Here is a 25,102-nt window from a genome sequence, read left to right as displayed (position 1 = left end):
TGGGGGAAAAAACCATACATAATAAAATTAAGAAGGGACATTAATGATCATTCATATTGTGGAGAGATAGGCTTTATAGATCTAGCCCAGTTAAGTTACTAAATAAAAACAACCTTGGGGTAGGTGGGGAAATCTGAATTGAGTTGTTACAATATATTAACTGAAATGTCCACTATTCAACTAAGTGTTATGATAAATCCAAAGAAACAAAGTATAACCATTTTGAGAGGAAAACAATTCAGTCAGTACCAATTGTCTTTGAGTGACCAAAATTGTTGGATTTAGCACTAAGTGTAACCATGCTAGTCATTTAAGGAAAGGTTATTGACAGTGACTTGAATACGGAATGACAAAAAAGGCAGAAATTATAAAAAGAATCTAGAATCAAAAAGTACAGTAACTGAAATGAAACAGTCATTAGAGGGGCTCAATTGCAGATTTGGGGTGGCACAAGAAAGAAAGCAATAAATTTGAGGATAGACCAGTACAAAATTAACCAATCCAAAAAACAGAAGAACATGAATAGAACAACCTGTGAGACAACTTCTAGCACAACAACATGTGTATTATGGAAGTCACAGAAGGAGAGGACACAGAAAGAAAAAAATAGAATACTGGATGAAAACTTCCCAAACTTTATGAAAAACATCGTGGATCCAAAAAGCTACATGAATTGCATGTAGGAAAATCACAGAAATCCACACCTAGTCACATCATACTCAAACTATTGAAAGATGGAGAACATTTTGGAAGCATAAGAAAGAAGTGACACTTTATGTACAGGTGAACAACAGTAAGATTAATGATTGGCTTCTCATCAGATGTAAGAGAGGTCAAAGTCAGTGGAATTTTTTGTGCTCATAGAAAAAACAACTGCCAACTAATAATTCTACATCCAACAAAGGTATCCTTCACAAAGGAAGGGAAATGAAAACATTTCCAAATAAATAATTTGTGAGTATAAAATTTCCTTTACAAGAAATAGTAAAAGTTCTTCAGGCAGAAAGGAAGTGGTACCAAGTGATAACTAGAATTCTCAGGAGGAAATGAAGAGTGGTAGAAATGGTAATTATGTGGCTAAATGTAAATAAAGTATTTTATAAGTATATATTTTCTGTTTAAAAACACAGTTTTTAGCAGTATATTTAGTATATTTATACAGTTTTTAGCAGTATATTTTTGGATTTATACAACTATGTATTTATTTGTGTGGCAACATATAACACAAAGCAAGAGGAAGGAAAAGAAATGGCCCTTGGACAATTGAACATCCATATGGAAAAAATGAACTTAGACCTTTACTATACACAAAAAGTAGCAAAGATGATCCTAGACCTAAATATAAGAGTGGAAACAGTAAAACTTCTATTAGAAAATGTAGGAGAAATTTTTGTGCCCTTGGGCTAGGCAAAGAATTCTTAGATATAACAGCAAAAGCATGAGCTATAAAAGATAAAATTTATAAAGTTAACTTCATTCAATTGAAAAACATTTACTTTTCAGAAGGTATCATCATGAATGTGAAACTATAAGGTATAAACTGAGAGAAAAATAAAATCATATATCTAAGTTCTTATAAGCTGAATATATAAATAATTCTTACAAATCAGTAATAAGACAAATACTCCAATTAAAATTTTTGCAAAATACTGGAGTAGACATTTTTATTAGTGAGGAACAGAAAGAGAGAGAGAGATTAAAAAGAGATGTATTATAAGGAATTGGCTCACAATTAAGGAGGCTGAGAATTTCCATAGATCTGAAATCAACAAGCTTTAAAACCCAGGAAAGCTGGTGGATAGTTTTAGCCCAAGTTGAAAGGCCCGAGAATCAGGAGAGCTGATGGGGTCTGCAACTGGGCAGCCATGAGAACTAAGAGGAGTTGATGTTTCAGTCTGAGTCTGAAGGCTGGCAGAGACCAATGACCCAGCTCTATAGTAAGGAGGAGGAGTTTCCTCCTATTCATCACTTTTGTTCTATTCTATTGATGGGGTAAGGCTCATCAGTGTTGGGGAGAGCAATTTACTTTACTTAGTCTGCTGATTCAAATGTCAATCTCATCCAGAAACACCATCACAGATGCACTTCAAGTAATATTTGGCTAAATGTCTGGGCATCCTGTGGCCCTGTCAAGTTGACACATAAATTAACTAGTACAACATTTTACCATAAGGACATACAGTTGGCTAATAATCACATGAAGAGGTACTCAACTTCATAATTAATTACAGAAATACATAGTCATTCAAACCACAATAATAAACGTGACTGCAAGAATGGTTGTTGCCAAAAAAATTACATATGACAAGCCTGCCTACATTGCTGGTGGGATATAAAGTGGTATTACCACTTCATAAAATGGGCTTTTTTCTTACAAAGTTAAATATAAATTTACCACATGACCCAGCGATTCCACTTGTAGGAATCTATCCAAGAGAAATGAATACATACATCCTCATGAAGCCTTGTATGCAAATGTTCATAGAAACATTATTATAAAAGGTATTAATTGGAAACAATCAAATGTCATCAGCTGGTCAGCAGATTAATAAAGTGTGATATATTTGGTATGGGTACAGGGATAGACAATAAATTAGCTTGAGGGAATTTGGGGGCAATAGAATTTTTCTAAAACTGTTGTGGTGATTGTATGGCTGTATACGTTTATTTAAAACTAGAAGCCTGGTGCATGGATTTGTGCACGGGTGGGGTACCTCAGCCTGGCCTGCACCCTCTCGCAATCTGGGACCCCTCGGGGGTTGTCGGACTGCCAGTTTTGGCTTGATCCCTGCAGGCCAGCCTGGCTTCTGGCTGAGTGGAGCTACTGCTGTGGGAGCACACTGACCACCAGGGAGCAGCTCCTGCATTGAGCATCTGCCCCCTGATGGTCAGTGCTCATCATAGCAACCAGTCGACCGGTCTTTTGGTTCTAATGGTCGCTTAGGCTTTTATATAGACTAGAGGCCTGGTGCACGAAATTTGTGCACGGGGCAGGGGAGGTTGTCCCTCAGCTCGGCCTGCACCCTCTCCAATTCGGGACCCCGTGGAGGATGTGTGACTGCCCTGTGGGATCGGGCCTAAACTGGCAGTCAGACATCCCTCTCACAATCTGGGACCACTGGCTCCTAACCGTTCACCTGCCTGCCTGCCTGCCTGACCACCCCTAACCACTCTAACTGCCTGCCAGATGCCCCTAACTGCTCCCCTGCCAACCTGATACCCCTAACTGCTCTCCCCTGCCAGCCTGATCACCCTAACTGCTCTCCCCTGGTGGCCTGCTCCCCCTAACTGCTCTCCCCTGCCGGCCTGATCACCCCTAACCACCTCTGCATTGGCCCCGCCACCAGGGCTTTGTCTGGAAGACTTCAGGTCTAATTAGCATATTACCCTTTTATTAGTATAGACTAGAGGCCAGGTGCATGAAATTCGTACACGGGGCGGGGTGTGTGTCCCTCAGCCTGGGCTTCACCCTCTCACAATCCGGGACCGCTGGCTCCTAACCGCTCACCTGCCTGCCTACCTGATCACCCCTAACCACTCTGCCTAACTGCCTCATCACCCCTCACTACTGGCCTGCCTGCCTGATCGTCCCTACTGGCCTGCCTGCCTGACCACCCCTAACCACTCGCCTGCCTGCCTGATCGCCCCTAACCACCTCTGCCTCGGCCCCTGCCACCGCGGCTTTGTCTAGAAGGACATCTGGAATGATGTCCGGAAAGTCATTCAGCTGTCCGGTCTAATTAGCATATTATGCCGTTATTATTATAGATAATAGAATTGTTTATTTACAGTGGTTAAATTTTATAGGATGTATTTTAGTACAGTTATAAAAAATAATGTTTATGTATATAATGAGCAAATAAAAATACAAACAAAATAATTGGGGAATCTGAAGGGGACGGAATTCTTTGTACTATTTCATCTTTTCTACAACTTGCAATTAATTCAAAGTTCAAAATTATTGAAATTGTAATTGTTTTAGAAATGGTCTAATTTTCTTTTGTATTGTGTTTTTTTTTTCTATTTAAAACATTTTATTTATTTATTTTTATTTTTTATTTTTTTAATAAATCTTTATTCAGATTATTACAATTGTTTCTCCTTTTTCCCCCGATAGCTCCCCTCCACCCGGTTCCCACCCCACCTTCTGCCCTTACCTCCTCCCCACTGTCCTCATCCATAGGTGTATGATTTTTGTCCAGTCTCTTCCTGAACCCCCCCATACCCCTTTCCCCCTGAGAATTATCAATCCACTCCCTTTCTATGCCCCTGATTCTATTATATTCACCAGATTATTCTGTTCCTCAGGTTTTTATTTTATTTTTTTTTATTTTTATTTTTTTTGTTCCTCAGGTTTTTAATTCACTTGATTTTTAGGTTCACTTGTTGATATGTATTTGTTGTTCATAATTTTTATCTTTATTTTTTCTTCTTCCTCTTCTTTAAGAATCCCTTTCAGCATTTCATATAATACTGGTTTGGTGGTGATGAACTCCTTTAGCTTTTTCTTATCTGTGAAGCTCTTTATCTGCCCTTCAATTCTAAATGATAGCTTTGCTGGGTAGAGTCATCTTGGTTGTAGGTTCTTGCTATTCATCACTTTGAAAATTTCTTGCCACTCCCGTCTGGCCTGCATAGTTTCTGTTGAGAAATCAGCTGACAATTGTATGGGTGCTCCCTTGTAGGTAATTAACTGTTTTTCTCTTGCTGCTTTTAAGATTCTCTCTTTGTCTTTTGCTCTTGGCATTTTAATTATGATGTGTCTTGGTGTGGTCCTCTTTGGATTCCTTTTGTTTGGGGTTCTGTGCGCTTCCTGGACTTGTAAGTCTATTTCTTTCACCAGGTGGGGGAAGTTTTCGGTCATTATTTCTTCAAATAGGTTTTCAGTATCTTGCTCTCTCTTCTTCTGGCACCCCCATAATTCTGATGTTGGTACGCTTGAAGTTGTCCCAGAGGCTTCTTACACTATCTTCAACTTGTTGGATTTTTTTTTCTTTTTGTTTTTTCGGTTGAGTGTTCTTTGCTTCTTTGTATTTCAATTCTTTGACTTGATTCTTGTGTTCCTCTAGTCTGTTGTTGGGTCTCTGTATAATATTTTTTATTTCAGTCAGTGTATGCTTAATTTCTAGTTGGTCCTTTTTCATATCTTCGAGGGTCACGTTATATTTATCGGTCTTTTCTAGGATATTCTTAAAAAGCCTTATAACCGTGGTTTTGAATTCTATATCCAGTCGTTTGTTTTCCTCCATTTCTTTCATTTGTGATCTGTTTCTTTGTCGCCGCATTTTATTGCTTCCCTGAGTTGGTAGGGTAGCTTTGTGTGCTAGGTTTCCTATATGGCCCAGTGGGTCGGCCTCCCCAGTTAACCTGTGGTGGATACTCTTGGTGCACCCCTTTGTGGACTGTGTGTACAGCCTTGCTGTAGTTAAGTCTTGATTGTTGTTGGTATCACTGGGAGGAATTGACCTCCAGGCCAGCTGGCTGTGAGGATCAGTTGTGTCTATGCTGGGAGAAGTTCGGTGCTGGAGACAGCCTTATAGGATTAGACTTGCCAAATTGCAAAAGCCTCTGTGCTCAGCTTGGATGGGGTGGAGTCTCAGGGCGGAGCAGACAGTCTTGGCTTCCTGTCAGCCTTGCCCTTGGGCGCGCGCGCCTGCAGACCTCTGCCTTCCCCGGCTCCCGAGTCTCTGCCGGAGAGTCCAGATTCCCCCCGCAAGAGCATGGGTCCCCAGGGGCTCGCCTGGAACTGGGGTTCAGAGCAGTCAGAACTGGGGCTCAGTGCAGTCAGGAACTTCCGACTCCCTTCTGCTATGGAAAGCCTGTGGCAACCTCCGCAGTCTTTGTGCACACTGGCGCACGCCCCTCCAGACCCCTGCCCACCGGGGCTCCCCCTGGTCTCCGAGTCTCCTCCGGGTGCCTTTCTCTCTACCTGACAGTCCAGACTTCCCCTGTATGAGCCTGGGTCCACGGGGTTTTGCCCGGAACTGGGGTTCAGTGCAGTCGGAACTGGGGTTCAGTGCAGTTGGGTGCTTCCTTCCCCCTTCCGCCAGAGAAAGCCAGGCTCTCAGCCGCCCTTCCTCTCTGCGCGCACAAAGACCCTTTGCCATACCTCTACTTCTCTGTGAGCTTTTCTCTTTCCTTCTAGTTGTAGAATTTTCACTCAGCCAGCTTTCCTGTGGTTCTGGATGGTGTCTGTTCTGTCTTTTATTTGTAGTTTTGAAATTGTTGTGCGAGGCAGCAGTTTAGGTGTTTACCTATGCCGCCATCTTGGTTTCTCTCTGTATTGTTTTTTTTTTTTTAAATAACTTAAAAAACATTTGTTTTAAAAAACTCAGTCCTAAAGTGGGTTTGGTTTTTTAAAATCAGCTTGTTTATTCTTTACTTCTTTGATTTGCTATTTGCTTTGACCAGATAATCTGCATTTGCTTTTTCTCCCCACCTCCTACCCCTTCACAGTGCAAACTTGGTCAGCAGGCCTAGTGTTCAAGTGAACCCTTCCTGCTTCATATAATATCTGGCCTATGCTAGTGAGCATTCATACCTATGGAAAGACATTCTGAAGATATTTCTGTTTCCCTCATCTGTGCAGTAAAACGTGCCAATATTATAAGCAAAGCACTTTCCACTATAGGACATGAGCACAGCTGTTTTTCCTTTTGGCACTATTTCTTAGGTTCAACGATCACATCTCTAGGTGTTTTTTTTTTCCTCATAAAAGAAAAAGTTAAATGAAAATATTAACACATTTGTTGAGAGCAGTAAATTAAAGTGAAATTGTGCGACTCGTGCTAATGCAGGTCTATGTGCTTTATTTGAAGGTCACTCTGTGAGACTGCTGGGTCAGAAGAAGGATAATGGGAAACGGTTGGGGGGAGCACCGTTGGATTTGCCGAAGATTAGAAAGAATCCACTGATAGAAATCATTTCCATCAATACTGGGTAAGCTGCTCTCCAACTTCCTCATAAAATATTCAATATATTTCATGAATTCAGGTGTGATTTTCTTTTTCCTTGGACATGTGACATAGAAAAGTAGTTGTACATTTTCATGAGAAAAGAAAATGAAAAAGCTGTGAAGCACGTGATTATAGTGCCCTCTAAAATGCTTCCTGTATGCAAATTATACTTATATTTGCAGCAAGGTTTTATATCTTTGATTAATATTATTCTAACTTCTTGTTTTTGGTAATAAACATGGATTTCATTTTACAGCTATGCCCTTGGTTAAAATCTTTTTAAAGAGGGCATTTTATTGTGGAGAATGGTTAACATGGTCATCATGTGGAATGTTTTTTTCTATAGGGTTATAGTAAATATTACACAAGGTGCTAAGCATGCTTTGATTATTAACTATCTGAAATACATATTTGAGTTATGTTACTCTTAGAATTCTGAAGGTCAGAAGTCTAACACATGTCTTACTCTGCTAAAGTCAAGGCTCTCGGGGAGAAATCTGTTTACTTGCTTTGTTCAGCATCTATAGGCCTCCCACATTTCTTGATTATGGTCTCCTCCTTCCATCTTCAAAGCCAGCACATTGTATTTCTTTGTATCTTCCATAGTCACATTCCCTCTGATTCTGACTCTCCCACTTTTAAGTGATTATATTGTGACTCCTTGGGACCCCTGAATAATACAGGATACTCTCCCTATTTTTTTTTTAAATATATTTTATTGATATTTCACAGAGAGGAAGGGAGAGGGATAGAGAGCTAGAAACATTGATGAGAGAGAAACATCGATCAGCTGCCTCCTGCACGCCTCCTACTGGAGATGTGCCCGCAACCAAGGTACATGCCCTTGACTGGAATCGAACCCGGGACCCTTCAGTCCGCAGGCCGACGCTCTATCCACTGAGCCAAACCGGTTTCGGCACTCTCCCTATTTTAATGTCAGTTGATTTGCAACCTTAATATTTGCAACCTTAATCTCTTTTAGCCTGTGAGGCTCCAAGGGTTAGAGTAGTATGGAAGAAAATTGTAGGTCGGGAAAAGAATCAACAAAGGCATAGGAGTGGACCATATAATTGTTTATGAAGTAGATCATTTTGTCCAGTTTGTCTGGAGTTTTCAGTGTGTGTAAGGAATAGGGTGATAAATTATCTTTTGTGTGAAGAATCTAATTTCACTTAATTGAGTTATACAGGGAAAGGAGAGCCCCTGAAGTCTGGCACAGATGAGAATAATCATAGCTAGGCATTAGGGAGGGTATTCTGGGACAAGGATGTAATGGAGATTGGGGCTGGGAGATTGCTGGATACATAGAGAAAGAGCACTTAGGAGGTCCTTAGTATCCCAGCCAGGAGGGAGTGAGAGCCTGAGTGGTGGTTGTGGGAATGGAAAGCAAGAATAGCATGGGGCTTTGTGCCCTAACCACGTGGCTCAGTTGATTTGGAGCATCCTCCTGTACACCAAAAGGTTGCGGGTTTGATCCCTAGTCCCTGGTTGGGGCATGGACAGGAAGCACCGGGTCAATGTTTCTCTCTCAGCGAGTACGTGTGGTTATTTACATTGAGAAGTACCAACCAAGTGCTGTGGTCAGGACAACAGGGAGGCAACATGTGCATACACAAAAGAGGTGAGCTGAGGGTGAAAAAAGCTCACTTTGGCAGGGTGTCCCGTGTGTGTAATTGCTAATTTTTTCTAGTACTGAGACTAGAGTGTGTAGACAGAAGGTAATGTAGGGGACACACAGTAAAAAAATCAGATATTGGGCCATAAAGAAAATCTGTGCTTTATTATGCCTTCTCTGTCACTATTAAAGTCATCATTTTTGACAAAACCTTCACAATTTTTGTTCTTCCAAACCAAGAGTTGGTTGCTGCTTAGCAGTTCTGATATAAGTTATATTATTTTTTAGATGCTACTATCAGATTATCTCCAGTTTGAAGGGTAATCCTTCCCTGGGCTAAACACATTTTAGAAAATAATGTTTAACCCTGTAATACGTTACTTTTTCTTTTAAAATTTGTCTTGTCTTGTTATTTTCTATCTGTCAGACATAAAATAATGGTTTTTGAGGACCTTTAAGGGGAATCTAATTTTCTTTGAGATTATGTACCTAAAACTTACTATCATTTTTACGTTTGTCCCGGCCCCCTGTAATATCTTATTAGCTCTTGGAAAACAAACTAGCTTGTTTGTTTTCACTTGCTTTCTGTAATGTCCAGAATTTATCAGTCCCTATTCTAGTGCTAGATACATAGGTGCTTTCTAAATATTTGAATGAATGAATGAATGAATGAACAAAGAAGAATGCAGATTTATTTTACATCAGTGTTTTTAGAGGAATATAATTATTACTAGTAGCTTTTTGTTATCTTTCTGGTTCTAATGATTAAACATGAAATAGTTATTGACTATATATAATCATAATGCATTTGAAAATATAATTATTATGTGCTTCCCATATTACCAGACATTGTGTTAGATATTATGACATATACAAAGATAAACATTTCCCAAATCAATTAAGTAACTAACATCGACTGGAATAATCCAGAACAGGCGACTATGAACTCAGGGTCAATTGCAGCTCCTGTGTGAGGAGATTCAGAGTTCATTTATTCCATATCCAGGGCAGTGCAGTTAGGTCCGAGTGTGGCACTCTTTCTAGGCCGTGACTCTCCTGCCCTCTGAATTTCAGAGCTTTGAGGCACAGGTGTCCCTCACAGCGCCTCTAGGAGCTGCAGTGGCAGCACCACAGTGGAAAGCTCTTCTACTGCCATTACCAGCACACAGTGGGAAGTAGAAGCCTCACATGCTGTCTTTTATGTTACTCTTAAATTACAGCTTTTCAGAAAATTATGTTCTATAAAAACAACTTTAAAGGTATTTAACTAGAAGTGCTCTTAAAAAGCTTGAATTAAGGATCCAAAGAGATCCTGCTCAAAGTTTGAATATATGTGGGATCATCCTTATACTAAAGTGAATTTTTTTTAACACTTTGGGAAGATAAATTGTGGGATGTTTTAATTATAATCTCTTCGGCATGGTTCTATATTGCTTTATTCAGTAATGACTCTTGAGTCCTTAATATCTTTGCATGGTGTCAAGAAAAAGATATTCATATTTTTTCAGCTCATGCTGTACTGTTGTTCACACATCACGATTATACAAACCGTGGTCCTATGCTGAATCAGCTCCTCATGAGACTAGCTTCTCCAGCCCCAGTGCCATCCCTACAGACAGCTGTTAGACATCATGACACCTCTTGCTAACAGGCACTATCTCCAGATAAAACATCCTCCAAAAGTAATTCAGCACACTTTATAGTCATTCACTTATTTTAATATTATGGCTTAATATTACTTTGCAAATTAACCTAAGCCAATTTTGCCATGCATAGCTCTTAGGTTTTTTTTTTTTTTTTTAATAGAGAATAATAGCTACCAATGAGAATTAGTTGCTTCTCTATAGCCCAGCTGTCAGATTATAATGCAAGCAAGTCACAGTCCAAAATCTGCAATAAGAATTTATTAAACAAGGTGGCACAGTCCAGCTGTGCTTGTAAGCTTAGTGAAGTCCTAATTCTTTCTTGTGTAGGTGGTTAAGTCAAACCTTGCATGAAAGGTTCACTTTAACCAGATGACACAATATTGTCAGCTTTAGGCAACCGAAATCCTCTACATAAGGTTTAGAGTGAGGGGGGAGGGGAGGGACTAAGCCACAATAATATTCTTAATGGTTCAAGCCAATGTGACCCAACCTGTGGTCTGTGGACTAGTGCAGGTATTAACTATTGATGGCTGGTCTGTGACAAGTATAAAAATTGAGAGCAAATATTTTAGAAACTCTTAAGGCAGTTTAACATTACTGCAGTGTCTTGTAAGTTATTTCATTGTATTTTAGCCCCAAAAATTATTGGTTACAAATAAAAATCCTTCCATCACTATAGATAGTTTGAGAAGCACTGGTCTTGGCCAGTGTGCTGTTGCAAGGTTCTCTACCTTACTTTGGAAAATATTTTAGTCCATTTGCTTACCTTTACTGCCTTGAGATCCCATTTCTACTGTCTTTTATGTTATTTAACACTTGTGGTTAGTAGTTAAGTACTACTTTCACAAATGAAATCTTACTTTTTTCATTTATTATGCTAATGTGCAAAGCCTCAGATTTTGACTAAAGATAAAAGAAAGATAGCTAAAACTTAGCCAGTAATTTTTGGAGGGTAGAATTTCTGATTAAAAACTAGCAAAAAGAGACTGTTCTTAGGGTTACAGCTTAAAATAACTTATGTGCCCTGGCTGGATGGCTCAGTTGGTTGGAGCATTGTCCCATACACCAAAAGATTGTGGGTTCGTGTCCCTGTCAGGGCCCATACCTAGGTTGCAGTTTGGATCCCTAGTCAGGGTGCATAACAGGAGGCAACCCATCTATGTTTCTCTCTCATATCAATGTTTCTCTCTCTTTCTCCTCTCTCTCTCTAAGCATGTCCTCAGTTGAGGGTTGTAAAAACAAACACCCCATGCATTCTATCTTATGGTTTCTATCTTAAATTATTTCAAAAGTCAATTATAGATGTCCTAACATGGTGCATGTTACACTTGAATCTAGAGATTATAACTGTTCCTTTGACACATTGCTAAATTGAGTAGAGTCCTATTGTTATTATTCTTGTTCTACAAGCTTGTGGAGGCCAGGAACCTTATCTCTTAGTCATGGGCCTGGAGTGTGGCTCCAGCCTATTCTGGAGAAGGCACTAGGGCAGCCGTGGGCAAACTACGGCCTGTGGGCCGGATCCGGCCCGTTTGGCTGTTCTATCCGGCCCGCGGAGCCGAAAGAGGGAGGGTTCTCTTGCTCTCCCCTTCGCTCCTTTACTTTGAATTTATATTAGTTCACACAAACACTCCATCCATGCTTTTGTTCCGGCCCTCCGGTCCAGTTTAAGAACCCATTGTGGCCCTTGAGTCAAAAAGTTTGCCCATCCCTGCACTAGAGTCTCTGGTATGTTGGAGAGAACTCTGTGCTATGTTTGGAGTCACAGACACTGTTATTTTCTAGCTCTGTGACAGAATGTATTTGATCATCTCTTATGACCTTTTTTCTCACATGGACACATGCTGTCTACAGTATGTGGAGGCTAACACATTATGGGCACTTTAATAAGTGTTTTGCTTAGAATTTTGATGTTGTTGTACTCAATAGTCTACCAAATTCTCCAAGACCCTTTCCTTTATTTTTATCCTTTCTACTATTTAGTCAAGAAAGTTGCTGGTACTAGACTTTACATTTATCATCAGCTTGTCAATCTTCTACTTGTTCAGTTTTAAGTGAATGAGAAATAAACTTAAAATTAATCTTAGTCTCTCCCATAACTTTTGGTACAGTGCTTTGCTCACAGTGTTTACTCCATAAATATTTTAGTATTTCAGTGACAGCAGTGTTATTTAAATGCAGAAAAAATTTTCTGGCTGAGCAGGAATATAATTCTAATTACTTCTCTTTTGCTATAGATGATTATTTTGTAGAAAAAAGAACATGTTAATTTGGACTATGACTGAAGTCAGACTTATCTCAAACAATTAAATGTGTGAAAATGAAGTATTTGTGGCAATTTTGAATTTGTTACATTTTTACTTTTATCAAAAAACTAGTTATTTTGAAATTTTCAGCTTTCTTGATGTCTTCAATGAAATCCCCAAATACCTTATTTTTACTTAGGTATTGTACAAATGTAATTTTAAAGTGATCTTATTTTTAATGCACTAGAAAATGATTTGGGAAAGATCATTCATAAGAACAGTGGATGGCACTATTGGCTCATACCTGTGAAGTAATTATTGTTAAGTTGCAGAACTTTCCAATGCTGGTTTATTAAGTGCCTTTAAGTAAGTGGCCCAGTTAAAAATCTTAGGTAGTATTAGGAGGGGATTTAATCTTAAATTTTGTAAATTCTTCTTTATGCAATCATTATTTTATATAAACTTTGAAATGAATAAATAAACTTTCTTAGTAATTATATATAAAGAAATGGCTGGTTTAAAAAATCTTTTGAAATTCTGGGAAGCTATAGGATATAACATTGTGCTAACAAAAAAAGTATGTCTTACCACTTTTCTGATAAACAAAATCATTTAGTTTAGGGAAGGGAGAATAACTTTGAATTTGGATTAAAAAGCAAAAATTTTAATACTCAAATTTAAGCACACAATTAGAGAAACCTTAGATTAAAGTTAATTGAATAGGATGGTTAACACTTTCCTCAAGTTAGTTCATAGATTATATGATAAGGATATATGTTAATTATAAATAGTAATAGGTGCTCTTACAGTTTATAAAGTTTATTGTTTTATTTAATGTGTAGAAGACTTTTAAGTTTGCCCTTTACAAAAACTAAGCAAAAACTAATCAGTGTCTGGACATTGATTTATTTAACAAATGTGGTTGAACATTTGTTAAGTGCGGAGGATAGAAAGATGCATTCATTTGGTGTCTGCCATTGAGAATCCCACAGGGTAGAGAGGGCACAAGCACAAAGCAATTGAATTTTAACATTGTAAGCACAATAGTACAGGAGTAAACAAAGTTATTTTAGGACCACGATGGATTGTTTGGATGAGTTTGGGTGGACTTTCATAGAAAGTAGATACTTAGGCCATGTCTCAAAGTTTATCTCATAGGTGGGTTCAAAGGCAATTTAAGCATGGGGGAACTCGCCTCTTCCATGAATAGTGATATTGAATTGTAAAAGGTCTTGTCTTACACAGAGAAGGATGAGTGTGGGTCAGTGTGGGTCATGTTGTGAATAATGGAATGGTATGGTAGGAGGAAGCTTAGAATGAGGTAGCTTGAGATTGCTTGAGTTCAAACTGAGCCTCATCATTTCATCATTTGCTGTGAGACATTGTATAAGTTATTCAACTTCTCTATAGGTCTCGATGTTCTCATCTATAAATGGGGATAATATTAGTGTTGTGAGAATTAAAAGAGTTCATTTGGTAAAAGTAATCAAGATAAAGCCTGGCTCAGACTACTTGTTCAATATAATTACTATTTTTTTAAAATTGATTTTTTTGAGAGAGAAACATCAATGTGATGGCAAAACATTGATCAGTTGCCTCCTGTACGCCTCTTACCTGGAAATAGCCTGCAACCTGGGCATGTGCCCTGACCAGGAATCGAACTGGTAACCTTTCGGTACATAGGACGACACCCAATCAACTGAGCCACACCGGCCAGGGCAATATTATTACTATTAAGTTTATTACTATTATAGCTATGCAAAAGACAAACCTTAGGCTTAATTAGATTGCTGTTTGCTTAAGACCATGAAGCAGTAAGTGGCAGAGTCATGAATTGAATCACATTTTCTGACCAGTTCTTCCTCCAATAAAACACAAGTGGCTTTTACCCAGTTTGCTATCCTTGCATTGGAATTGTAGTTATTTAGTTGAAAAGAAAGCCAGTTTGAGCTGAAGTTTGAGACTAGTGTAGAAGACATCCTACTAAACCTGAGAAAGATGCTGTGGGCCCCGAATTTTACAAAGAGAATATAAAATTTCTACTGTATACTTGTACTATATTAGATGCCTCTTGAGATGCATTAACTTTATCCAGTTGAATGGCATTTGAATTTTCCTATTATGATGTTTGAAGGATGAGACTCCTAAATCATTTAGATTTAGAGATAGATGACCATTGTACCCTTCTGTGTTTTCTTTTTTCTTTTTCTAAATCCAGGAGTTGAGTTAGGGTGCATAAAGATGAGTTGCACTTGGAGGAAACAGAGAGAGGATGGAAGGGAGGATGTATGTATCCAAAGAGTTACCATCTGTCAATTTTCCTGTTGTTTCAAGAAAACTTATTTTCCAGCCCCATCTGGAAGGGAGAAAAAAAATCCCAAAATTGTGTAGCCCAACTTTAATTAAGTATAATTGCATACACATGTGATTGTGGATAAAGGCTGCCCAGTTTTTTCAATACAAAAATAATATATATCTCATATTTATTTCTGAAACTACTTTGCCCTGATTTTAATACATCTCAGCATGGTAGCAACATTTGTTTTATTTTTTCTTACCCTGACAAAGCAGAGTGTTTTGTTTGGCTTTTTAAAAAGGCAATAGTGCATGTAGTTAAGACCTCATTTACTTTAATCTGATGATGTAGTCTCTGAAGAATGTCTATTTTTCTGTAAATCCACTAAGGAAACTGGGTTTAAGTCAAGGTCATTATTTAAAATTCTTGTATCTTTTTTTAAACAATGTATGTAACTTTGTGATTTGTAATGTATATTTCCGTGGTTATTTTTAGGTTATTCTTAAAATAAGTATTAATTGTGAGAGACATTATGGGTTTAGGAAAATCTATCTTGTAAAGTACCTTTTATAGATTGAGTACTGCTCTTGAGAAAAACTCTGTCTGAACTGGGATTTCTAGTGTGTTCTCCTCCCTACCTCCCCCATCTCTGTTTTCTCTCCTCCACATCTGCCACCCCTTCCCCACATCTCTACAAATTTATGGGAACAAGCTATGTAAGGATATATTTATTTACTTAGCCCCTTGTGACTGGAAGATATATACCCAATCAAGATTGGTGGTCTACTTTACTCAGTGGTTTGTTCACATAGTCATTTGTTTATTCTTTGTACTCATTCACTCATTGATTCAACAAACATTTGCAGAATGACTCTATGTATCAGATACCCTGCTAAGTGCAATATAAGAAACAGGGCTTACCTATTTTATCATTGCTCTTGAGAGTCTCACAGTCTAGTGTAGTTTAGTTAACCGGTAAATAATTCAGTTTTAATCTTCTTCAAATATAATTAATGTCAGTTCTTTTTATATGTGTGAGACTTAAAGTTTTGTACTTAGAAATGACCCCAAATATAGAGAATGAATAAAATAGGGCTTGTATAAAATATAATGGCTGCACATGGGCATGTACAACATATATAGCATGTTAAGCTAGTGTGATCCTCTTGGTAACTGATTACTGTTGTAAATTCAGTCATCATTGTCCATATTGTTAATAGTCTGGATTTCAGGCAACCCATGATACTCTTTTGAACGTTGATTCCACATTTACTCTATTAAATGAAACACTTCTGATTTCATTTCCAAAGAATGAAATTGTTAAGACCCCCCCCCCCTTTTTTTTGCCATTCTAGCTTCATTCTTTTTTTTTTTTTTTTTAAGATTTTTAAATTGGTTTTTAGAGGGAGAGGAACGTAGAGAGAGAGAAACATTGGTGTGACAGAGAAACATCGATTGGCTGCCTTCTGCACACCCCCTACCAGGGATTGAGCCTGCAACCTGATTGGGAATTGAACCAGCAACCTTTCAGTTCATGCGACATTGCCCAACCAACTGAGCCACACCGGCCAGGGCTCTAGCTTCATTCTTATTTCTACTATTTGGTTTTTTGTCTTTTCTCTGTTTTCCTACCTTAATTCTCAATTATATTCAAAACAAGAAGCAAAGCAATGAAGACAGGGTGACCATAGCAGCACTGATGTTGACACATTGAACACATTTTCAAAAAAAGGATGTCTGTGTCAGATGCCTATGAAGAGAGAGTGGGGGTTGAAGTTCTGCTGCTGCTGAAAGCAAATTTTGTGATGTGTATAGTGATGCCCAAGAGTGGCTACATGGTAGTTGGCATAATGTGAGTTTTCTGTGTAACTGAGTTGACTTGCACTTACATATTTTGCTTTTATAGTTATATATCAAATGATTAATTTTCTTAATTTTATTGTGGCTTTATTGTCTAAATACTTTATTTGGAAAAAAAGCTGTGGTACATCTATATACACAATGGAATACTATTCAGCTTTAAAAAAGAAGAAAACCTTAACCTTTGCGACAGCGTGGGTAGACCAGGAGAGTATTATACTAAGTGAAATAAGCTAGTCAGAGAAAGCCAAGTACCATATGATTTCACTTTTATGTGGAATCTAATGACCAAAATAGACGAACAAAGTGGAGACCAACTAATGGATACAGAGAGCAGACTGACAGCTGTCAGAAGAGAGTGGGTTCAAGCTGGGTGAAAGGATTAGGCAAAAACAAAACCAAATACATAGACACAGACAACAGTATGGTGATTGCCAGAGTGAAAAGGGCATGGGGGAGGTAGAAGAGGGTAAAGGGGAGGATAAATGGTTATGGAAGGAGACTTAAGGGTGGTGAACACATAATACAATATACAGATGATATATTATAGAATTGTACACTTGAAATTTATGTAATTTTATTAAAGTATTACCCAAAAAATTTCAGTAAAAATTAAAAAAGAAAGGGTTGTTTAAAAAAAAAATAACACCTCTGCATTTTCTTATTTATCCTATCTTATAGCCTTTTTATCTTATTTAAATTAGTGCCTTATTTCCTGCCCATTCTTTCATCTTCTATGCCTACTGTCTTTTCATGAGGTGCCATTATCATCAGAATGCTTTGATTGCTAGAAAACATTGGTCTTCAGTACCCCCAGTGTGCTGTGTTCTCCTCTGTCTGATAGAGAATGATTAAGAGTTTTCTTTTATTTCTAAGAGTTGAGCCTGGAAGAGCTTTTTTTCTGAATTGAGATATATTGACAACAGCCAAAAAGCAACTTTTGTGATCTAGACTAGATTGTTCATTCTTTTTAGAATACACTACTTCATAAATTTACCTTTGTCTTTTTATTTTCTTTATGTTCTGATGGTTTTAACTGCAGTTAACCTTGTCATGTCTAACATGTACTACCTATTATAAAGCATAGGTTTTCAAATATATTTCAATAGGATGAATTCACAGAAATAGAATTATTATGTCAAGGTTAAGAACCTTTTTATGGGTCTTAGGCTGTGAACTCAAAATGCTTTCCCAAACATTGCCTTACAATGCTAACAGTAAGGAGGATACATGTTTTGTTCCCCTATAAAGTATTCATTATTATTCCCATTTTATGGGAACTGAGATTGATAAGCTCCCATCTTAGTAGAAATGTAGCTACCATCTTAGTAGAATTTAGCTACAATTTGCTGAATTTTGAATATGGGAGGCCTTTTGGCCTAGTGTTAACATAATTTTGGAGCTAACCTGCTTGGATCTCAATCCTGGCTGCAGTGCTCACTGTGTAACTTTGGGAAAGTTTCTTTGGGCATAAGTTTTCTCATTTCTAAAGTGTAATTATAATAACATCTGTTTCATGGGGTTGTCACAAGGATAAAGTATATCAATGTATAGCTTCGAATAACATGGCAAATAATAGTTACTACAGGAGTGGGCAAGAGTAGGTTTACAGTTGTTCATATGGAAAAAGACATGTGGGTTATGACTATTGCAATAGCTTTATTAACTGTTTTTTGTACTTAACAACTGTAAACCTACTTTTTCCACCACTGTATATACATGATTGCTGTCATTATCATCATTACTAATTAGACTATGTTCTCTTTATTTTTTTATCCACATAGAATGTTTATTCTTTCTTTCTAAAACAACATAGACATTTTGGATAATCAAATTATTGAACCATTTAAATGCTTGTGTGAGTGAATGAATGAAAGGGAAAGAAAGAAAAGAAAGGAGCAAGCCTAGAACCCACATCTTTCACAGAAAGGAGCAAGCTTAGAACCCATATCTTTCACTTTTATATAATTATAATTACTAGAGACCTGGTGCACAAAATTCTTGCACGGGTAGGGTCTCTAGGCCTGGCTGGTGATCAGGGCCCATCGGTACCTTCCTGCTGCCAGCTGGGGCATTCCTTTATTCTGTGCTGACCCCTGGTGGTCAGCACATGTCATAGGGAGTGATTGAACTCCTGGTCTCCCAGTCGAATTCCTGAGAGGACACTTTGCATATTAGCCTTTTATATATATAGATGTTTTATTAAAAGCCTCATACTTTTGTGTGGTAAGTAAGAAAGAACTAATTGAATTTAAGTATATCTATTGTAAATATATGGAATTGTCATTTATAATAATTTTTTGACAAATGTTTGGGTGGATAGTAGAGCAGAATAGTAGTTTGTAGAATGGGCAGCAGTTTGATTTGAGCTTTTTTTTTTTTTTTTTTTTTTTGGAATGGAAAGGGGATAGACTTAGAAACATCGATCAGCTGCCTCCTGCACACCCCCTGCTGGGGATGTGCGTGCAACCAAGGTACATGCCCTTGACCGGAATCGAACCTGGGACCTTTCAGTCTGCAGGCCAACGCTCTATCCACTGAGCCAAACCGGTTAGGCATTTGATTTGAGCTTTTTATTAATGGGTTATAATGCCTAAGATCTTTTTGCCAACTAATGAGAATGGACTGGGGCCTTTTTTTCTAAGGGATGGGAAAAAAAACAAACACCCTCTTAATTAGGGCTACACTTAGCAAACAATTTAATACATCCCTATATTATTCGTAGCCCCATGGCTAAATATCAATTGCCCAGACACCTTCTTAGCACAAATCTATTTTTGGATAATTAAAAACCCTTTTGAAAGATTTATATGTACAGAAGCAGCTGGAAAGGATTTTAGAGATTTAAGATCTTTTCATAGGTGATGAGGCTGAGGCCCACTGGGCCTAACCACCCAAAGTTGTGTGCTCACTTGTAGGAGAATGTGGTTCATGATAGAAAGAGGCTATTCTGACAGGTGGTACACCTTCACCTTTAGGGTTTTAGAGGTTGGTGGAAGGATTAAGCTTTTGTGGTCTGCAAGGCATCATAAGAATAATATTTTGTGTTAGCGTGTATTGAAGTATATATAGGTCAAAACACTAGGGAATAATAAGTGGTGTTACTTTGGCCAATGTTTGGTGAGTAAACAGTGGAAAACAGTGAAATTGTCTTTCTGTTAAGTGAATTGGATTACATCAGATAAAGAGATCCTTGAGACATAAGACTTCTCTTTGGATGTGTGAGAATCTTCACAAGAACTCCAGGCTTTATATCTCCCTGTATTCTTCTTATGTTCCCTCATTATTTGCCTTTCCCATCCATATTTCTGGTTCTATTCTATACTTTCTTTTATTCCTGTAGGTTATGTTTTTATATCCTAAGCACCTAATAGTGGCTAGCATATGGAATTTCTCAATAAATAAAAAAAGTTTTTATGATTCAGTTTATAAATGCTAGCTGTATGTTTTCATTCTAAAGTCTCTCTTACTGTTTCCTGAGTGTTGACCTTATATTTTCAGCCTTTCTCAGTTTGTGTTGTCTGAATTACATCAGAATCTTTTAAGGCAGTTCATTATATATAATGAATTAACTTCTCTCCTAGATATGTATGTATATATTTATTTAAAATTTTATGAATTTATTGGGGTGACAGTTGATACAATTATATAGGTTTCAGGTGTACAATTCTATACATAGGATTTATATTGAGAATATATAGGGAACTCTCAAAACACATCATCTGTGTGTTGTATCGTGTGTTCACCACCCCAAGTCAAGTCTTCCATCAGTATTTATCCCCCTATAACCTCTCCCCTCAGTATTTAGTTTGGTAAATAGCTGTGTATCATTTTTGGGAGAATTGAGAAAATTATCACTTAGACTATTTCCTGTAGTACTTAATTATTTTGGAACACTGGTTGAGAAAGGCTGATTTATTTACTTCATCAGACCTCCCTAAAGCTTACTTTTCTAAGGAGCATCCTCATTGATTGATTGACTTCATTTTGATGTCAGTTGTTTTTTTACTCCACATTTCCTTATTTTGCATAGACTTTGTTTTTATTAAGGGCTGTTGCTAAGTTTCAATTATGCTGACAAAGTTGCAGTAAATGTGGCTTATTTAAAAGTAAAATAAGCAATAAGTATATAATAGAACTTTCATATTCCTGTATTTTTCTCATGTAGAGCATCTACTACTTGATTGTCAAACTGGCATTACTTGGGTGGGTTTATATGTGAGAGATACTAGGACCATGACAGCATGAGATCCAAGGGCAAAGGAAGGAGACTGCAATTAGTAGACTAAGTCCAGTTATCACTGAATCTGCCAGTATAGCTGACCCTTGAGAGTCAGCCCTGTTTTTAGGCATGGCATCTAAGACTGTAACCTTCTGAATTCTTATTTCTAAAGAAGTCCATATTAGATGTGTCAGTGCTCAGTTATATGAAAATAAAACTATACCTTTTCATAGATGACATGATTATCAAGGATACAATGTAAACCACAAAAATTAATCATACTTATATGTACTAGCAATTTGTGATTGGAAACAGAAATTTTAAAAAATTTTTACATGGTAGCTCTAAGAAAATTTACTTAGTCATAAATTCTTAGGTTTAACTCTTAACAAATCATGTATAGTAGCTGTATGTTGTAAACTGAAAACAGAAGAAACCAAAGAAGACCTAAAAAAATAGAGAGATATATGATGTTTATGAATTGGAAGACTTAACATAGTAAAGTATCAGTTCTTCCCCAATTCATCTATAGATTTAAACTAATTTCAGTACTATTTCCAATTATCTTTTTTGTGGATATGGACAACCTGATTCTAAATTGTACATGAAGGACAGAGGAACTAAAGTTACCAAAGTTTTGAAAAAGAATTAAATTAGAGGATCACAGCACTCTATTTTAAAACTTATTGTAAGGGAGCAGTAATCAAGACAGTATGGTAGTGGTGAAGAAAGAAATAGGCACATAAGTCTTTGGAAACAGAATAGCATGTTCAGAAATAGACCTGCACAAATTGGCCAATTAATTTTCAACAAAAGCACCAAATCTATTCAAGAGATAAGGAGTTTTCATCAAATTGTGCCAGAACAATGGGATATCCATGTTGAAAAAGGAAATCTCTTTTATCTAAACCTCACATATTCATGAAAATTAACCCCAGAGGATCAAAGATACAGATGCAGAATTTTAAAGTATAAAATTTATAGAAGAAAACAGAAGTTTTTTGTGACCTGTGGTTAAGCAGAGTTCTCAGACATGCTACCCAAAGCACAGTCCATAAAAGGACAAATGATGGATTTTATCAAAATGAACAACTTTTGCTCTGTGAATGATACTATTAAGAGAACAAAATGCAAGCTACAGACTAGAAGAAAATATGTACATATCTAAGCATAGGATTTATATTGAGAATATATAGGGAATTCTCAAAACTCATCATGAAAACAACCCAATTAAAAATGGACAAAAACTTGAACAGACACTGCTCCAAATGGCAGGTAAATACAATAAAGTTTTTCTGTGCTGTTACCACTAGGGATACTGAAGCCCATCAGTAGCGGAAATTAAGAAACAATGATAGTACCAGGTATTGGCAGGGTTATGGAGCAACTAGAACTCTTCTTATACATTGTTGATGGGGATGCTAGATGATACAGCCATGTTGTAAAAACAGTTTTGTAGTTTCCTTAAAAAGTTAACCATAAACTTATCACGTGACCAATAATCTCACTTCTGGGTATGAGAAATGAAATCTTAAGTTCATAGAAAAACCAGTATACAAATGTTTATAATAGCTCTCTTCCTAATTGTTCAAATCTGAAAACAGTTCATGTGCCCTTCAGGGTGTGAATGGATAAATAAACTGTTATATCAATTCTATGGGATAGTACTGAGCAATAAAAATGAATGAATAATTGATATTCTTGTCATCTTAGATGAATCTCAAAGGCAAGTGCTGACTGAAAGAAGCCAGTGATAAAAGGTTATATATTGTATGATTCATTTATATAACATTCAAGAAAGGGGAAAACTTGAATGTAGTGATGAAGAAGAGCTCAGTGGTTTCCAGTGGTGAGAGATGAGGTGAGTGTGCCTGTAAAGGAATGACAGGCAAAACTGTTGGAGTGATGGAATACTACTATATTCTTGTTGTCTGATTGTTCCTTATATCTATACATGTGCTGAATTCATAGCACTGTACACTCCCCAAAATATCCGTTTCACAATGTGCCAATTACTTTAAAAGTCAGTTGGTCCTTAAAAAAAATGTAGTAAGAAATTTTAAGGTGGAGAACCAAGGTAGGAGATTGAAGTTTACAAGAAAATGTTTACACCTCATTTAAGTTGGAAGCAAAGTTGTCTGGACATAGAGGGAAATGGGTTTTGGGTCAACAAATTGGAGAACTGAGCTTTAGAACAGTTGCTGAGGGCAAATGAAGCATTACTGAAATTATCCTCAGTGGTGGATGGAATATTGTCACCTACACGTAATATGAGATAAATGATAAGACAGTTAAATGGCAGGATTATGTCATGGTTTGATTTATTAAATAAAACATTTAATTACCTGGTATCACTTTTTATTAAAGACTTTTGCACTATTGCTGCTAGTTGCCACTTTGCTGATCAGAAGACAGCTTCTGACGTGTGCTATTGTGCTGGATGTGGGAATGGGCAAGGGTGGCATCTGGTTAGAACAAAAGTGCCACAGTCACAGAAGAGAGGCTTTGGCTTATAATTAAGCTGATTCCTGTGTGCTCTCCTTACCTTTATGCACACATGCTCACCAACCTTACTAATTTTTCTTGCTACTTTTTGCATAAAGAAATAATTATTGCTTTGGAACTTGTGCCTATAAAAACTGCAGAAGTCTAACTGTGTATAGCTACTTGGACTGTCATAATGATTTGTTTAAATTTAACTTTCCATACATATACTGCCAGTTGTAATCAGGTCCTCATTTACCATTTAATAATCTTAACTGTATATTTGGAAGAATTGCAAATCTCTCTTTCGCAGGGGCTGACTCTGAAAATATGTAATGGTGGGAAATCAACAGCATGGATTCCTATAGTATCCAGGAGCATTCAGCCCTGCTAGAGCTGTTGGGCCACTATATATATACTTATACTCTCTCCTGCCTTTCTTACCTTTCTTTTCCCTTCTGATTTTTCTTTCCTTTATATTCTGAGGAAGATGCTAGGATGGTGGATGAAAATAGAAAAATTTTTAGGGGAAAAGGGAAGAAAAAAGAATGACATACTTGAAACATGTTTAATTTCATATTAAGTATTAAAAGAATGAAAGAAGCCAGGCAGGAGCATTTGAGAGGTGTTTCATCACATATATGAAAACATCACTGCACTAAATATGATGAACATATATGTCACCCTCAAAGTTTCTTTGTATACCTGTGAAATTCCTCCCTTTCCCACTCTCGGACCCTCTTGCCTCAGGTATCCACTGATCTGCTTTCTTTAACTATAGATTTGTGTGCATTTTCTGTCATTTTACATTGATGATATAATGCAGTTTGTAATGGTTTTGTTGGGGTTCTTTGGATTTGCATTTTGATTTTGACTTTCATCTATGCTTTTGCATGTAATAAAAGCTAATTCCTTTATTTTGCTGAGTAGTATTCTACTGCATGCCTGGGTCATGATTTGTTTGTCCTTTTGTCTGGTGACAAACAGTGTTGATTCCAATTTTTGGCTATTACAAAGAAAGTTTCTTTGATCATTTGATTTTTTTTTTTTTAAACGGCAGCAATAGCTGCTTGGCAAACACCCCATAACACACACTGGGTAGGCAAAAGTAGGTTTACAGTTGTTCATATGGAGAATACAATAATTACTTAAGTAATAATACAAGAATAAACTGTTAGCCATTTTGCTAACAGGCTTCCAGAGAAAATCTTATTTGCTTTCCTCTTCTCTCCTCTCCCCTCCTCTTTCCTCTTCCTTCTGTTTATTTTAAATCCAGGCCTCCTATGGCAGTTATTGGGGCGTGATACACACTTACGGCTAACATATCTATGATTATTTATTCTGAATCACCTAGTTTCACACATTAACTGACTCTTCACAGAAAACATTTATAATCTATTTAGTGCTCTTAAATGCTTGTCATGGGTTACAAGTAAGACAATGGAAGATATAATGTAGAAAATTAACATTACAGGTAATTCAGCCCAACTGGTTTATCAATAAGGAGTTTCTCGCATTGTCCTCATAAATATCTTATTATGTAATATTAACTACATCTCTGAATACATTTTATTCATTGATTTCTTACCTGTGAAACTCATATCTCTATTAAAAAACTTTGGCTTAGATAATACATAAATATTCTTAATGCAAGTATAGTAACTCCCTTGATTTATAAGGAAGTGTTGATAAATATTTTGTTTTTGCTGTATTCAGAAAAAAGCTGTAAACTTCTCTTTCTCTCTCTCCCTCCCTCTTCTCATTTTCTCTTTCCATG

The 25,102-nt window shown here is 37.1% G+C and overlaps 1 protein-coding gene across 4 annotated transcripts in view; it reads left to right on the top strand.

The window, feature by feature from the left end:
• Window positions 1–25,102, top strand: part of CDKAL1 (CDKAL1 threonylcarbamoyladenosine tRNA methylthiotransferase) — a gene marked incomplete at its 5' end in the record, with an annotated part of 690,467 nt that overhangs the window by 240,686 nt on the left and 424,679 nt on the right. For all 4 annotated transcript variants that reach the window (XM_080655025.1, XM_080655024.1, XM_080655023.1 and 1 more), the window contains one exon: window positions 6,819–6,939. In XM_080655025.1, coding sequence (XP_080511151.1) covers window positions 6,819–6,939 — 121 coding nt within the window. The remainder of the gene's footprint in view (window positions 1–6,818; window positions 6,940–25,102) is intronic.

This window comes from Plecotus auritus, assembly GCF_963455305.1.
Source record: "Plecotus auritus genome assembly, chromosome: 2".
NCBI classification, from domain to species: Eukaryota; Metazoa; Chordata; class Mammalia; order Chiroptera; family Vespertilionidae; genus Plecotus; species Plecotus auritus.
This window is presented reverse-complemented; position numbering and strand designations above follow the sequence as displayed.